Source organism: Haliotis asinina, chromosome 16, assembly GCF_037392515.1.
Source record: "Haliotis asinina isolate JCU_RB_2024 chromosome 16, JCU_Hal_asi_v2, whole genome shotgun sequence".
Taxonomy (NCBI): Eukaryota; Metazoa; Mollusca; class Gastropoda; order Lepetellida; family Haliotidae; genus Haliotis; species Haliotis asinina.
In genome coordinates, this window is record NC_090295.1 from 46187952 (window position 1) to 46205990 (window position 18039).

At 38.1% G+C, this 18039-nt stretch overlaps 2 protein-coding genes across 2 annotated transcripts in view; one reads left to right on the forward strand and one right to left on the reverse strand.

Annotated features, from left to right (window-relative positions):
• LOC137268624 (delta-1-pyrroline-5-carboxylate dehydrogenase, mitochondrial-like) overlaps window positions 1-5248 on the forward strand; it is a 31861-nt gene extending 26613 nt beyond the window's left edge. The window contains exons 14-15 of the mRNA XM_067803198.1: window positions 789-907; window positions 1426-5248. Of these exons, the coding sequence (XP_067659299.1) occupies window positions 789-907; window positions 1426-1538 (232 nt within the window). The 3' untranslated portion in view covers window positions 1539-5248. The remainder of the gene's footprint in view (window positions 1-788; window positions 908-1425) is intronic.
• Window positions 5249-5495: 247 nt separating this feature from the next.
• Window positions 5496-17934, reverse strand: LOC137268621 (exocyst complex component 8-like). Its single transcript, XM_067803196.1, has 15 exons — window positions 17752-17934; window positions 16962-17114; window positions 16521-16616; window positions 15881-15981; window positions 15452-15594; window positions 14867-15020; window positions 13822-13966; window positions 13310-13435; window positions 12463-12659; window positions 11370-11550; window positions 10836-10966; window positions 10286-10405; window positions 9887-9992; window positions 9417-9607; window positions 5496-8392 (listed from the first exon to the last, which is right to left on the reverse strand). Exons 1-15 carry the CDS (start codon window positions 17804-17806, stop codon window positions 8240-8242), a joined length of 2052 nt encoding a protein of 683 aa, XP_067659297.1. The 5' UTR covers window positions 17807-17934; the 3' UTR covers window positions 5496-8239.
• Window positions 17935-18039: the final 105 nt, after the last annotated feature.

Genomic DNA, 18039 nt, shown 5'->3' on the forward strand with positions numbered 1-18039 from the left:
AATAATACTGTCGTTGGTGAAACTCTGATTGAAAGACTCTTTGAGGACACTAGATGAGAAATGTCGATGCTCTGTTGGAAGCTCTGACTGAAAAACTCTTCGAGGACATGAGATGAGAAATGTCCATGCTCTGTTGGTCATAGAGACTTCATCGATGATTGTCCCGTTTCACAATGCATTCAAAGCGCTATTACTGTTAGTAATCTTGTCAGAGAGTATCTTGTTGAGTATCAGATATTTGAAAAAGAACATCCATGTAGATGGTCACACACAGTTCCGATAGCCCTAGTTAAGTTATGTCCTCATTTCTCTGTTGCTTGTTACCTATGAAGGTCAACGTTAGCATTGGCCTTCAGTAACTAATGCTTGTTGTAAGAGGGATCGGGTGGTCAGACTTGCTGACTTGGTTGACACATGCCATTGGTTCCCAATTGCGCAGATTGATGCTCATGCTGTTGATCACTGGATTGTATGGTCCATACTGGATTATTGACAGACTAATGCCATACAGCTGTAATATTGTTGAGCATAAAGCTTTATTCACTCACTCACTCACTCACTTTTCCTTGTTGTAGAGCTGACAAAATCAGATCTAATGTTCAAGAGGTAAACCTCATTCACTAAGTCTTTGAGCTGAAAGTGTTTATTTTTGAAGAGGTTAGCAGTAGCCTCTGGTAATATCACCCAGAGGGTCATTGTTTCACTATTGTGCTCTGATTCACCATGTCTGCTTCGTTGGAATATTGCTGAATTTGGAATAACACAAACTGATCTTTTCCTCTTTTTAGTAAAGCAAAAAACCAGCTGTGTGATATTTTCCGAGACACTGCTGGTAACTTCTACATCAACACCAAGTCGACAGGGTCAGTGGTGGGCCAGCAGCCCTTCGGCGGAGCTCGACTTTCAGGTACAGAGATATTCAATGTCCATATAAATAGATACAGGGGTAGTAGCATAGCCTAGTGGTTAAGGTGTTCGTTTGCCATTCCCAACATGAGAACAATGTGTGAAGCCCATTTCTGGTGACCCCAGCCATGATATTGCTGGAATATTGCTAAAAGTGGTGTAAAACCAAACTTTCTCATTCTTCCTGATACAACAGACCCACATTCAAGGCATAGTGCATACAGCTTCTGCAAGAAGCAAATACAGGATGGATGTTTCCAAGGCTAACGTTCAGCAGTAAGGGGGTTAAACATGAAGAGGTCATTTCTTAATGTAGATGTATATACTACTCAAAAGAAGTAAAACAATACAAGTTTCCTACTGTAGTTGGTCTGTGAGTGTTGCACATTCTCCACATTTGAAACCTCCATATATTATTTTGGGAATATAACCTTGAAGATAGTTCCTTCATTTGCATAATACCAAGTTCACTAATTGATCAGTTGCATTGATGGCGCCAACTGGTATATGTGTTTACAGGTACAAACGACAAGGCTGGCGGTCCCCACTACTTGTTGAAGTTCACCTCCATCCAGTCGGTTAGTGAAGTGAAGGAACCACTCAAAGACTGGCGATATCCCTCCATGAACTGAACAACCAATCCCAGCTGAGAGAGTGAAATGCCTGTGTTCTGTGTATGAATGTGTGATCAACCCACCTGGATGGGCAATATATTCCATATACCAGTGCTGGGAAAGATTTGATTTTATTGTATAGCTGACTGTATTGAGCTATTGAACAAATGAACTGTTTCTGTCACTGCAAGTTTAATAGTTTGAACAGAGCCACATTGAGATTAAAAGCAGTGAGATTAGCTTGAAGTTGATATGGTGAGGGGGGTGGATGGTTGTCAGAGCCACTGCATGTTTAGGTGCAGAGTTGTGTCCCTTTGATGTGCCAGACATGAATTATACTTCCATTTAGATCTGTTTGTGTTAGTAGCATTATATCTGTGCTGCTGGGTTTAGTAAAGTAGTAGATATTGAAATACTGCGTCACTTTGAGCTTTCCTCAACCTGACACATGATATAACCTTCATATTTTTTAAAGGTTTTCTCCAGTTAGTCATGCACTTGTAATTCACTGTGGAGGGTTGTTTCCCCTAGTGTGCAGGATTGGGTAGTTGTCATTAGAATTGACAGGAATTTGACTGAAACTACCAATCACTCTTCTTGGAATATATGCAATATGCACACAGTTATTTTCTGTTGTTAAACTTTATTCAAATTATCTGTTTGAATAATATCTTCAGATGGTTGAGAAATGTATCAGCCTCACCCATTATCCTTGATTTGTCGGTTTGTGCATGTTGATTTCAAGTGCTACATAATGCTCCAAGCAGTGCAGAAACTGCTGAAATGCTGATAAAACCATCAAACTCGAATCAAATAATCTAGAAAAAATTTGTAGCAGCCTATGAACAGTGTCAAGATTTTCTCAGATCAGTTCCAGTTATACTGAGGTTTTTATTCAGTTTTTGTTCATATATAAACTTTATTTGTTGTAAATAATGGGAGTACAAACGTACATATATATGAGTGTAACTGTGGAGAAAAACGGGTGGTTGAATGGGAAGAGTTATACCTTTCATCTGTGTCAGGGTCAGATGAGTGTGGGTTTGAATCCCATATGTGGTCTGAATTGGAGCCATGCTATCCTATACCTTCCCATGAACTTGGGTTCTCCAAAGTGGGATGTTTGGATATGGTTTGTTAATACATGTGAACATGTTCATTTTATCATTAGATCTCAGAGGATATTTGTAGTCTTTAGGAAAACACCATGTGTTGGCAGCTTGCTATATCTTTATTGACTTCAGCTCTTGAAGCGACTGTAATTTTGGGCCACATTAAACTGATTGATAAATTTTCATCTTCACTCACCTACTACAAACACCTTGACTCACATCAAGACTGGAGTCTTGTTATTATTTAGATATAAGTTAACAATTCTTCCTACCACACTTTGATGAAAATCTATTAATCAGTGTATTTTGTCCATTTTACCTATGCTGTTCTTTTCTATTGATTTCCTTCAATGATCTGATTTTTCTATGAACCAGAAATAATAAACATATCATAATTTATCATAAGATAAATACATTTGTTTTAGCTTTTCTGGCTTTTTTGTTTTTGTATCCACTTGTTTCACATGCTTTTGTTTTTGCTTGAAGTATTATGTTTATGACATTGTTGATGTTTGTTACTGTTGGTACAGTCATGTACAGCAAAAGTCACAGGGCGATTCTCTCAGTTTTTAACAACAGATTGTCAGTTTTTTCTGCCAGTGTTTTTTAAAGCTTCTTTTTAAGGTGATCTCATGTTTCAAACATTGTTAAAAATATTAAAAAGTAACCTAAAGCAGGAATTAATTGAATCTTGTATGGGAATGAGCACTTGTCTCTGAGGACTATTGTTGGTATATTTATACAATGTACACACATGCTGCTTAGGCGGTTTTGTTTTGTATATGGAATGTTTGTGTATGGTTTTTCCTTCCCTGTTACATGATCAACCTATTGTGAACAAACTGAAGTTGATTTGTCAAAGGACAGAACAAAATGCAGTTGAGATCAAAGCAAATTATTTGGACAAATTTCTCTTAATGGATGTGTCAGTGATTTAAGATGGTGATATTCATTTCTACCTTGTTATCAGGGGTTCAGATCCGAGTGTTGCACCATTATTTTAGGCTGTAAACAGTTGTAAGCAGTTACAACCTCAGACACTAGCATCATTGTCTCTGTGCTAATATAACAATAATAACAGTCTGTGCAGACATTAAGTACTAAGATAATGGTGACTTCTTCCTTAACTGAAACACGATAGGGAGTGCGCTTCTTTAGGAACTGAGTATTTGTAGAGCTTTTGGGTAGTTTTACAACTCGTTTTCGTTCTACATTTAAACATTTGTGAAAATGTTGTACTTCCCGAGTTAACCACTCATCAGATAATGTTTTCAAACACTGAGGCTTTCCAGAACTCATTCCATTGCTAAGTAAAGCTAATTTTGTGCTTGTGTGTATTTGTTAAATTAAGCACTGTGAAATTTCTGGAATATAATGGTTCCTAGTTAGCTGAAATGGATTCAGTAATTGTCGGCAAACTGTGTCGGTGGTGGACATTTGTGTGCCGTGACATATTTGAACATCGCTGTTGTGTTACAACATTAACTTGCATGTAGTCTAGTATTGCTATAGCTTATTGATCTATCATACTGTTTGACATAAGACTAAACTTGTTGATTGCTACAAAAACATGTTGATGTTACTGCATGTCTGCTATAGTATATGAAACTGCTGTATGCAGTGACTACAATCTCTTGATCATGCCATTTATCATTTATTTGTGCCTTGGAATGTTGTTATATATTTTTACTGGGTTGTCGGTAACAAAGTTCTTGAACAACGAAAGGAATGACAGTTACTGTGAGCCTGTAACAGAAGGAGAGTGTCAAGAAAGCCATGTTTATTTTGAAGCAAACATAGAAATTGCAATTTTTCAGATACATGAGCTAAAGTTATGGGTGTATTCTTTGTAAGAGCACAGTATATAAAGGAAAAGACATGTTACCTATCAACATAATGTCATGAAAACTACTTCCCAAGCTTGTCGTGTGTGAGGTGATGATGTAGAGGGGAATTGTCAAGTCGCTGGATTGGGTGGTCAAATCTTGAAAATTTACAAGCCACAGTCAAATTACAAATGGAATATTGCTGAGTGTGGCTTATGGAACAAACACTTTTTAGTTTAACAAGTACTAAATGGTCAGTAAACAGTCAGTGTGTGTTCAGCCTATGTCTAGGCATTTATTCTCATATAATTGTGATTCAGATTGAACAATGGGCATATTTTTTTCACAGTATTATTTCATTGCAAAGGTCCTGTTGTACAAAGAGCTACCATTTCCCTATTTTAAATTTATTGTTAATTTAATTGTTTTTCTTTTGAAACACACCAACAACTACTCTTCTCTGTGACTTTGCATAATGTTAGTATTCAAGAGAAATTTCACTCCAGTGTGATCTTTTCTGAAGAAATTAAGAGAATTATTGTGTTGATAACTGTGTGTTACTTAGTAGCTGTGCTTCATTAGTAACCAGCTGGGATATAAATGAAATAATATTCAAAGTTCAAAGTCTTGAAGTTTCCATACATCATGGTCAGAAATAGCTTCAATGTAGTTTTAAACAAGTCAATAAGCAGATGATATGTTGTTATGATTTGGATTACTTGTAGAAAATAACATTAAATACATGTATAAAGGTGTGTCTGTGAACACAATAAAAATATACTGTAATTACTTTGTGTGTTTGCTGTATAGTTACAGATACATGTATTATTTTTCGTCGACGTATCTGGGACCAAATCATCAGAGCAGTTAGTGGTTTTAATACCCAAAACAAAGTTGCAATTTTTAACCCTTCCATCTGTCTGTCTGTCTGACCCATGAAGGTCCTGGGGTAGAATAGGCCTTCACCAATAAAAGCCATAAAAGGCGACTGTGCTTGTCGTGAGAGGTGACACAAGTGCCAAATAAGGAACAAATGTGAACCACATGTCAACTGTTGCCAAACAGTCACAAGTGTTAATCATCTAAACAAAAACAGACTTGAACCATTCTGATGAAAGAGTTCATTTCTGCTGTAAACCACAGCCATCAAAACAGCAGGCTTGCAATGAATATACTTTGAAGTAAATATAACTTGTTTTACAGATATATACATATGTTTAATGAATATTTTATTGTAAGTATGTAATAAGACCAGACCACTTTTGGTTCCTCTTTTATCGATACGCCTGCCATATTTTTTCAAGAATAACAAAAAATAATAAAAATGAATTTTCAACACTCAAAAACATCCTAATATTGATGTGAAATACTTTTGAAATCACAGTGCAACCTAAACTCACTCAACATATTTTTTGTTGATACAAACAAAACAAACAAGTTATGTGGTGATTTTACACTTTCATTGTTTTTCCATTCTGCCTTTAGGTTTTCTAAAGACAAAAATCTGAATAACAAGAAATAAAATTCATCTGGTCTTTGGTTGAAACTTTCAGCAACACATTGTGAACAATGCCACATACAGCCTAACGACATAAGGTGACTTGACAAACTGATATACGTTACTGCCTGACATTGATATATTCCATTTTGCATATTTCACTCACATAAACAAGACTGGTTCCATGTCAGAAACTCTCTTAAAGACATTTGTAAATGTTTCATTCTTGTGACCATAATTAATCATTGGTATTCATGACAGGATACAGATCGATTCCCTGGATATTTGAGTGAATTTGTATTGGACCAGTAGACACTTGACATTATATAAAAAACAGACTACTTGGTAGATATCACATATATTTACTTGTCATACACAACACTTCATTGTCATAATATAGACCAACACTTAATCAGTGAAAACAATAATAAGCCAGTTTGTTCATGATGCCTGGGTTGACATTGGACACAATGCCCTGGAACCCCGGTTTCCATGGCAACCCCAACGAAAATATGATTGCAAGCATACACTGATATACATCATATATGCTGTAATATCAGAGCATATGGTGAGAAGGTGAAAATGAAAAAAATCAATAATCAGCACATGTCCGTACATATTTGAGGGATAATTTTTTTCTTATTTTCCACTTGCCCTGATTTTTATGACATAATCTTGATGATGTAATTACGAAAGAATAAATCAACATGGTATTTGATGTTAATGTTTACTGTTTACTGGACTATTTATTGAGAAGTGATAAATAGCAAAGTAAAATATCTCTACTTCATTACCATTGCGAAATTTAATAGCTCCTTTTTGAACAGATATGAAATTGATGTTTATTTGCAGTTTGAAACTGTAAGCGGAAATTATCTAGTAGCCCAGGGACAAGTAAGATATCATTATCTGATTGCCTGAAATCAAAACTGACTTGTCCTAGGCGTCAGGCAATGGGAGTTTTGAACCCCTGATATTTCCTTTTAGGATTGCTAAGAGATATTCAATACTGAAAGATTGAAATGACTGATTGAGGTTTTAACCCACAAACTCATGTTCAGTAGACATTTCTGTACATGTCTTTCTACACCCTTTTACCTGAAGAAATTGCACATCTCTTTCATGGGGCAGGGTTAAACAGAACCTACCCACTTTGATACTTATCACAGTCATTATAACATGGAGAACATGCATTATTTTTAGAGTTTGCCAGCATCACACACACAAATTAAACAGGAATGCTATATAAATAACACCACCAATTTGACATTAAAAATGCACCACCATCCCAAATCTCACACTACTTGGAGGGACACATATAATGTAATCTTTAAATCTATGATCACATCAAAATTTCTATACTTGTTTCATCAGGAGGGAGGAATGGGAGATGAATGAAAGGAAAAGGTTTCTGTCCATGCACTATCCTCATAATCATAACTGAAAACTTTGTTCCGAAACAAAACATCTGTAACTTCAGCCAGAAATCCTGCATTTTGTCTCCATAATGAGTTGTACAGGTAATAGTATCTTGCCAATCAAGCCTCATGTAAAATACACATCCATCTTTTTTGGAATGCTGTTTGCCTCAGGTGACCTCAGAAGGCCAGAACAGACCAAGTTAGCAGGTCAATGCAACTGTACTGTTTAGGCAAACAATAATATTTCTATGTTCTAAAACATATTTCTGGAAAATGCCCGTACAGAAACTGGGTGACCTAAGAGGGACACACTTTCATCATCTGAGAGAACATCAAAGCACCTGTGTGTAAATCATGGTGGCGTTGTACAAACTAACATAACGGTAAGAACATAACTCTCATACCTTAGCACAGACTTGTGACACTTGTAGAGTTGAGGTTGTTTAGTACAATGGCACTCTTGTAGAACCATGTGCTTGGAACCATATTTTAGGCTACTATACCATATCATCTGGATGAGAAAGAAGAGCCTGACTTGATGCTGCTAGATCTAGCACCTTTGTGAGCAGTCAGACCTTGGAACATCATCAGGGATTTAACCCCGTATCTGCCGGTCTCTAAATGCCTCAGTCACCAGGCTGTGACAACTGAGTCTACTGAACTACCTCTGCCCCTTGTACATGTTAGGATGACACCAAAACATCATGATGTATTCTGTCAGTGTCTCATGTTGTGTATGATTAATGATAGTGTCCAGTGAACCTTTGCCTTCAGACCTGAGAGCAGTGAGCGTATACATAACACATCATTGTGGCACCCTTCAGCCATGTTGTAGCGGTGATGCTGTCACAGTAGCAGCAGATCATGTGTTGGCAAGAGTCTTGAGTTTCCTGTAGTGGTTGTTCACCTCCAGCAGCTGTGCGGGGAACGGGATGCCGTGCTGCTTGTACTGCGCCTCAATTAGACTCATCAGACTCTCCAACACAAACTGACCATTCTTCAGGATAAACTTGTGCTGCAAGGGGGAAAATACCTGGGTTATGGGTTTGTCATGGCATGTCATTTCAAACAATATCCCCCAGATGATACACCAATGAAACTGCAACTCAAGGTTTTGTAGACCATTGTGACATCAATGGTTACCATAACATCACAATTATATGACATCACATATCTATCTGTCACTGAAGCTGGTCAGCTCTATGTTGTTTGTGTGTGAGTATTTGAACACAACTTGAAGACTATGGAGAACATGATCATACAACAGATGCAGCCCCTTCAAATGTTATTCCTGAAGCATCCATAACATTTGAAATTTTCAGTAGGTGTTATCATTTGCAGAGACTGTTAATAAAATAATCTCTTCTGTTGTGATTGACATTACTTACATAGTACAGGCAATAACTGCTGTCATGTTTAGGACCTCAGCTCTTGTTCTCTTGCCGTGTTCAAACGAAAGTGAGTGAGGTTAGTTTTTGCCACTGTTAGCAATATTGCAGCAATATCATGGCGGTAATCACCAGAACTTGGCTTCATGCATAGTACCCATGTGAGGAATCGAACCCGGACCATCGGAGTGGCGAGCGAATGTATTAACCATTAGGCTACTCCACTGTCCCATTGAAACAAAACTAAAAGGTAGTGTTGGCAATTAGTTGAATTTTAATGATCCATCATTGGATTATCAGAATGATTGATCATCAGTCAATAATATATCATAAATTTGGTCCAGGGAATAAGATACTAGACTATATGAGTCTTGTCATTGACTGTAACTGGTCACATACAGATACATGATCCAATCAGAGAGATCCTTGTTATGTGCTTATATGATTGTCTTTATTACAAGATAATGACTTATGTGACCCGAGATGGATACACATGCCACGATAAAGTATTGAATGAATGAAATTCACATTGAAGACAGTGTATATAATTACTGGCTTACACTACGTTTCTTTGTCTTAAGCTTACACAGTGAAGTGAGTTGCTTTGTATATCTCAATAGCCTATGCAAGTCTACAGAATCTGACACTTACATCCTGTTTGTAGTTTGGTGACTTCAGGGACCGCTCGAAGTGTGCGATCTGACTGCTGAAGACTGTCGTGATGGCGTCAGCGATGAATTCCTCCAGGTCGACGGCATACAGCTTCAGTAAGTCCTCCGAGAACAGCAGCACACTCTTGGCAAAGTTGGCAGTGTTCATTGTCAGGCCAATGAAACACTCATCTAGAACGAATGATGTATGGTTGATGAGTGAGTGAGTGAAAGGATGAGAGAGAGAGAGAGACAGAGAGAGACCAACAGAAAACAACCCATAATATCATTTATTGATGCTAGTTTGTGCTAAAAGAGGACAGTATGTGCTATCAGTTAGATCATCAAACATGGAATCATTACTGCCTCCAAATTTTAATACAACTTTGAGGGTTTGTTGTTTTCAACTTTACAAACTCTTCACAACAAGGAGACAAAAATGACCAACCAAAATCTGTATGCACCACTTACCATACACCAATGATTTGATCATGCCAAGGCCTATCTCAGACATGTCGTTCACAAACTTATCACAGTCAGTTTTGTTCAAGTGATTCATTGGTCTCCATTTGTCATCCTACAATACAAAACAAAAACCACAATCACTATTTAGTCATAACTGAACTGTATTAAACATTTTCAGTGCCCAACTAGTTCTCTTGTAACCTGAAACAGACATTAACTGATTAACTTGATTACAAATGATGCATCTTCCATGTTTATAATAATCAGCAAGTAAATCATCTTCTTCCTGTTTCTGCATCACAAGGGAACATTTTAACTACAAGCCACCAAATGCCACATGGCCTTGAGGGAAAGGTTTCTATAGTAACAAACTGATTACAATGACGATTCTAAAAGCATGCTTACCCCTGCTCTGTACTTGACTCCCTCGACAAGCTGGTCTCTCGACTCCTCAATCACACGGCGAAGAGGGGTGTCAAGCATCGCTGCCAGTGAGAAGCCAAGGTCAAGGCCAATAGCACTCAACTGAAACAGAGGAACGTGTCTGTGAGACACTACAACAGGCAACAGATACTGATAGGCCATCTCAGCACCAAGGGTTTCATTGCATGCTGCATCATTTCATAGTGATGAATGTTCAATTGGACAAATGAGGTAAAATGACAATTTTCATAATGAATACTGCCTTATTTTAAATTGCATCAGATTAATGGTAACTCTCCTTGGGAATAAAAACACTGGGTTATTCCATTCAATTCTAAATGTGGAGAGTGTAAAATATAAAAGTTTATAATGGGTATACCCAGCTAACAATGGACTGATCCAATGCTGTATGAGTCAAGATAAATGTAAACATTTACAATGGACTGATCCAGTGATCTAACGGAGCACAACATCAATGGTAAACAATAAAGCCATCATCAAGTCCATGACTGCCTCACTCTGAATCACATACCTCCTCACAATGATTCTTGGACATCTGGACACACTCTGTGATGGTGGTCAGACTGGACTTGCTCTCAAATACCTGTCTGCAGAAGGTTGCCACAAATGCTTCCAGTTCCTGCTTGGACCAGACCACAAAGGCTGGAACACCAACCCCAACATTACGTATGCAATACTCAGATATGAAGAAAGAACAATAGACCAGAGCCTACAGCACAAAGCAATCTTAGTGCTATGATGATCTTATGCTATGTTAGAAAATGGGAGTTAAAATCATCGTAGCGCTAAGATCGCTTTGTGCAAATGGGCCCTCAAGGAAGAAATTCAATCAACTTGAGAAATCAAAGCTGCTTACCAAAGTTTCTGTTAATCTAAAAACGTTTGAACAACAAACCTATCAGCATGTTAAGTCCTGACAGACAAAGAACGCTTATCTGGGATTTGAACCTATGATCCTTGCAAACAAAGGGACACAACTCTTAGTGCCAGATTGCATCACCTGGGACCATCTGATTAAATGAATGCATGAAAGGAGTGTATCTACCTGAGAAGCAGCCATAGTGGTTTGGGAACGCTTTCATGAACTCTCTAGCTGTCTCTGACAGGCTGGAGAAGAAGACCCCGCAAAGACAGCGTATGTACAGTGCCGTCGCTCCCTCGAACTTCAGCTGGCGTATGTTGTACTTGATGATGGCTGATCTATTCTTCAGGAACAACTCACAAGCCTGGCAACAACACACATTCATTGATAACAAACTTGCCTGTAATCAATCCATTATCATTATTCATGTAATGGTGTGATAGAATGAGCGAAGGAAGTCACAGTTATAAGTTACCATGTGTTATATATAACATCACACATTATAGTTGATCACTGGTCACAAGGGGGCCATGGGCTCATGTACCCTCGAGGTTTGTTTATGTTCCTCGAGCACGAGGCACCAGTGAACAACATATTTATCTTACCGAACACCAGAATCATTATTTTGAACTGTTTGAAGCACTTCTGTTGAATGCGAAGCGAATCACCATTTTGCAGATGACACAAAAAACAGATTTAGAGTTATCTCCCTTCCATCGCTTTCCAATCGCAAAACATCAGTAATTTCAGTGCTTCATGCGTGATTCAATGTTATTCAAGACAAAGAAGTACTACCATGAAGCACCAGAAGAGTTCAGAATTCCCAGCGGTGTACATTGAAAATAATACATCGCCTGTAAGCAGGGTACATTGAAAATAATAGAATAGCGCTTAGCCAATCAGAAAGCAACATTCATGTGTGAGGTAAGATAAGTTCTTATGTAACACTAGACTCTTTAAATGTCTTATCTGGATGAACTAGAGGGGAGATCTACAATTTGTGGAAATAGTGACAAGCTTTGAATACTTATTTTGAAACCCATCGATAAAAACCCTGTTAAAACATGTACTAGATATTAAACTTTAAATACTCATAATGTATCTATTTCAAAATCTACCGTGTTCTTAGATTTGCCAGTTTAAGGTGATGGATCTTTCCTGTTTCACTGGACCAACAAATCAATAACGGAACCACTTGGACTAAATGTCAGAGAGACAACACATCAAGCTTCCTTCCCTGTTATCTAAATTCAGTTTCATGTTGTTGAAATCTGACCTGTGCTGACTTGCCGAGTCGAATGAGCTGAGTTACAGCTCGTCTGGCAGCTCTTGGTCCCCCTCGCAGGGAGCGTTCAGGAGACACTTGCAACTCGCTCATCAACCCTTCAGTAAGCTGCTTCACACGGTGGTCAATACGAGCCCGGAACTCCTTTACAGACGGTGTTCGGGGGCAGTCCTTCAGATGAGCATTAGCTATAACACACACTCTTATACTTAGTCAGCCTTCACATTTAAATTTGGGGATATTTCTAGAGGATTGGATTTTGCTTCATATATATCACAATTATGATCAATCCATTTGTTCTATAGTCTGTTTGCAGTGAAAACGTACTGATGAATTTCACTTTAAACAATAAAGTAAATCAGATAAACTGACATTGAGACGGCAAATCCTTGTAATTCTTCCTTGCCAATTGAACACTTAAATCTCAGAATTTTACTCAACTTAGACAAAAGTTGTTTCACAAATGACTATAGATTCAAATCGTTATTATTGGCTTGTATTAAATGGAGTAGGCCCAGTATTTGGAACAATGAAACAAGTGCATGTGTGTTGCATGATGAGCATTAACTTCGACCAACCCTACTTGTTCTCTGTGTTTCATTAATGTACATACCTCCTTGTAATACAAACCTATAATAGAGATTGAAACTGCAAACAGACTATACCAGCCTTCATCCCCTACCCCTATACCCCTACTCCTCCCCTTCATCAGATCATATCGCTAACCATCACCTTTCTCCAAAACATAAACAATATCATCGTATCAATCTTTATCTGTCATCATATCAGCATAAGAGTTTGTGCAGAATTTCTGGGACTCAAAAGTTTCAAGACTCACCTCTCTCAACCAGATCCACTGCTCCTTCAAAGTCGCGCTGCGCGATGCACATGTCAAGGTCTTCAGGGAGCTCCAGCAGCCAATCAGCACTCAGGTAATCTATGTCCTCCTCCTCTAGTGTAAATGCTGAAAACAAAGTTTCTTAATACCGTAACATGTATACCTGTGAACAATCAAACAATGTATCACCAGTGTTCAAAAAGTGATGACAATATACTGTTGACAAGTAAAAAAATTCCCTGACACTGATACTGAATAATAAACAGGTTAAAAGAAATATAAAGATGTACAAATCCTGACATTCATTTCCTTTCTGTCAGACATATAAAAATATCATGTATATCTTATAATGAGGGTTACCGCCCCTTGTACCCTCAAAAACAAGTTGAAGAGGGATGATAGCTAACAACGAACAACAGGGTAACCAAAGCTGTTTTCAACAACACTGATGGTCGGACTTCACAACATAAGTTTTCTAATGTCAACGAAAAAACAGGGACCCTAGGACTCACATGTCGATGTTTCTGTTGCAGGAGACGTCGCCACCTCAGCTGCCACTGCTTGCTGTTCAACCAATCGCAGTGCAGCTTCTTTCCTTTGTTTGTCCTTGGCCACCTTTTTCTTTTTGGTATCCTCCAAGATGTCCAGCCACTGCCTCTGTGTTAACACAGTTACATGTCATCAAGCAAAAATTAACATTTGAGAGGTAAGGCTTAACAATGCCAGTGGTCTATGCCTACTGGGCATGCTAGAGCCAGCGATATTCCAGCTATATCACAGTAAGCCTAATTTATTTGGGTCAAGCATAGAGTGGTTGATAAGAGTGAGCACCATTCAATGACTTGATAGTGAGTGAATATGGTTTTACATCCCTTTCAGCAATATTCCAGCAATATCATGGTTGGGGTATACCAGAAATGAGCTTCATACATTGTACCAATGTGGGGAATAAAACCTGGGTCCTTGGCGTGACAAGCGAACACTTAAACCACTTGGTTACACCATTGTCTTGCCACAGGAGTATAATGACAGAGTATTAGAATATTCACATGGTGTGACATCCTGACAATCCTTTGGGCAAACTTGTATGTACCTAAACCCCCCCAAAAAACAACATGAATGAGGAACCTTTGTCTTTGCTGACAAACACTTAAAATTGAGGACACAAGCCTGATCAACAGCATTGGGTGGGCAAGACCTTATCCATGAAGCTTTTTAATATTTCTGTCTTGCGTAATACCTGACTCAGCAATATTCTATTCCAGCTATGTGGTCCAACTAACTGAGTCAGTACCTGACAATCCAATGATCAACAGCATGAACACTGACCTATGTAATTTGGATATGATGAAATGTGTCGACCAGTCAGTGAGCCTGATCCCCCGGATTCAGTTAGTCGACTCTTACGACAAGCACGGCTTGCTGAAGACCAATTCAAGCCCAGATCTTCATGTGTTATCAATGATGCTTTGAGGATCACCTCCCTCCAAAATCTCATCTGCCTTACATCAACATTACAAGCTTTGGATATACATTCAGGCCAAGTCAGCTGCTTACCTTAGCCTTTGTGCTATCTGCCTGGTAGATCCTAGTCTCCGGGAACATGAGCATCTTGAAGGCATTCTTCACAGGACCAACATCCTTGACATTGACTATTGCTAAACTGTCTAGTTCATACAGCCCTTGAAAACGATACCTCACATTGCCACGTCTGTAATGACAAAACAAACTAGCATGGTTACTCGATTATGCACAATACTGAAAAATGATACCTCACATTGACACGTCTGAAATGAGAAACAAACCAGCATATTTACTCAATTATGCACAATACCAATACACACATTTCATGATAACCATGTAATTTTCCCCGACTGTTTCTGCACAAAAGATAACTAAAGCTATAGAAATACATTTCTTGGCACTATCTTGAATTTAACTGAACATGATACAATACACCCATTCACAAGTAAGATGCAGACACACTTAAGACAATCTGGGATTCAAATCCACAACCAAAATATTCTGGCACAAATAAGGGATGTCCTCAATGAGTCAGCTCAGGGACTCTTTCCCAAACCATGGACACTCATTGTACATGCAACCTTGACCTTTCTGTTCAGCTGGAGATGCTCAACTGACCTGTTTGGTATCCAGGTGGCAATCATGAGACTGTCATTGAGGAGGAAGGCATGAACACGCTGTATCGAGGTAAAAGTCTCTGTGTCAAGCTCCATCAGGTCTCCGTCATGGATCAGCTGCCTGCCTGGTACCTCTGTTACACTCTGACAAAACAAAATAACTCAAACTTTGCATGAAGTGAGTGAGTGAGTTTAGTTTTAAGCTGTGTATAGCAATATTCCAGCAATATGGTGGCGGAACACACCAGAACTGGGTTTCACACATTGTGTCCATATGGAGAATTGAATCTGGTCTTCAGAATGACAAGCAAATGCTTTGACCACTAGGCTACCTCACTGCCCATATGGACAAGTAGCAAAACATCAATGGGGATCCCTAAATCCTCATGATAATTATCCCAACAAAGCTGTATAAGATGAATTTACTTACAGAACATCCATCAACTTTCTCTAACAGAAATGCCAGGTTTTTCCGTGTTTCTTCCTCTGGGCTCTCTTGCTCTTCTTCTTCTTTTGGGCCCTCAACAACCGCTAAGAGAAAGAGGTACCATTAATTTTAAAATGATCACTGGAATGAATAGTTACATAAGAGAAAAGATGGTTCGTGTTATGTTAGCTAAATGAAAGAGGAAAGACAAGTACATGAGCATGTGTATGATCATAACAGATATTCAAACATGGACTAAAGCTGATATTCAAAATCGTTGACTACTGGATCCTTATTACAAAGGGAAATAACCACAGACTTGGATACTGTCATGGTTTAAATACAACTTGTTGGTTAACAAGAAAGGAAATTGTTTGTGGGCCAAGGGACACTGCATGACAAATGTTCAAATGTAAAGTATTTGACTTTGGATATTTAAAGCAGAACATAAAAGTCCTAGTAAACTCTAGCCGCTTGGAAATTGTCTTGCCACAAAGATGTCATTTTAACATCTATAACAACCAAAGATCCCCTGACAGTGTGTTTGGCTGGTTACCACTAGAAAAACATCTTTTCTTTGAACTGCTGACCAAGCTCTAATCTAAACATTTATGCAAGTGTAGCCTGTTGCTTCGTCACCAACCTTTGTCACTAACTAGAGACATCTCCATCATGGACGACATCAACCCCTTCTGTTCCGTTAGCATGTGACTAAGCTGGTACATTTCTCCCTCCAGAACTGTAACCATGGTAACACAATGGATTAGGATCAAATTACTTAGTAAACCCCATACACAATTAGTCAGTTAGCATGCATTGGAGGAAATAAAAATAATTTGAACCACAGAATTTCTATATCATGCGAATTAATGAAAGAAAGCTCAATCTTGTTGTCATGTCCAAAGTTCTTTCAAGACACTGCCAATATTTGATCCAACAGCAGATTTGCACTTAGCTGACTTCACTTATGTCCTTGATACATCCCAAATATCATCATAAACATGATAAATGTAATAATTCCTTGAGGTGAACAAAAAAAACCCCAAACAAACAAGAAAAACTGAGATGATTTGAAGTGACTTACTTGATATTTCCCTGGCTGTCTCAATGAACTGTGTGTAGTTCTTGTAGACATTCTTCTTGAGAGCTTGTGCAGTCTCGTCATTGAGAATCTGCACCTTCTGTTTCATATCAAGCAATTCATTCTGATCTCCATGGAATGTCAGCTTGGCCACAACTGTGAAAGCAACAACAAAAGATATCAACAATGTTTCTGTCATAATGTATACTTGCTTTGTATCTGTGGTATTTCAATCTTTAAGCAACTTGAGTTCATAGCATAAGTGCAATTATGAAAATACATTAAATAAGAGTATACTCACTGAATAAGTCACATTACAGTACATAAATCTCTATAACTTAAAATCACACCATCATACTAGTTGCCCAATAGTGCTGAACGGTGAGGAATTGCAATCAAAATTTGTTCCTCAAATTTACTATGGACAAGTATTTGAGTTGAAGATTTCAGTCCCTGAAATACAAATGAAGGCAAGAGTTCGGCTTGAAATGTATTATAATCATTATGGCTATTTCTAAAGCTTAGGGGTTTAAGTTTTATTTTAATGTTAAGTTTAGGGGTAGATTTAGGGTTAGGCTTCCTATAAAAAAAAAACAGTGATAAAAGAAACGGGGGTTACGGGCGCAGATCTTTCCCAAATGAAATTGAGCATATGAACATGACTGTTCTCAAATTCACCACTACAACGAAAGCGAGTCAACATATAATTGACAGCCCATAGTGGCGTGCTCATAATACTCATGCATAACAGTCTTTCCAATAAAACATGATTAATCAACTGCAATATACTTACAATTTTCAGGGTTGAAGTCCGACTTCGATAATATTCTTGCTAATCCCTCGCTCATTTTGGCTGTTTAATAATCTAAAACAATATACCAATAGAACTTAATCTCCCACCATCATTATTACATGATTATTCCAGGAACTCCCCTTCGTCGACAGGAAGTAACTCTCGGATATGGGACAAATCATTGTTTAATAAAGTTGTATACATTTTGTCGTCGGCAGGGGCTATTATTCATAATATCAAACTATTCATATATATTTTCCTTATATAATTATGCAAACAATATATCAT

What these genes read in the sequence shown, in the direction of transcription:
- LOC137268621 (XM_067803196.1), bottom strand. Translation starts at nt 17,806, where the DNA reads ATGAGCGAGGGATTAGCAAGAATATTATCGAAGTCGGACTTCAACCCT. An exon ending in GGACTTCAACCCTGAAAATT is followed by an intron (nt 17,115 to 17,751) that starts GTAAGTATATTG and finishes TTGCTTTCACAG; the next exon opens with TTGTGGCCAAGCTGACATTC. An exon ending in TGCAACAGAAACATCGACAT is followed by an intron (nt 13,436 to 13,821) that starts GTGAGTCCTAGG and finishes CTTTGTTTTCAG; the next exon opens with CATTTACACTAGAGGAGGAG.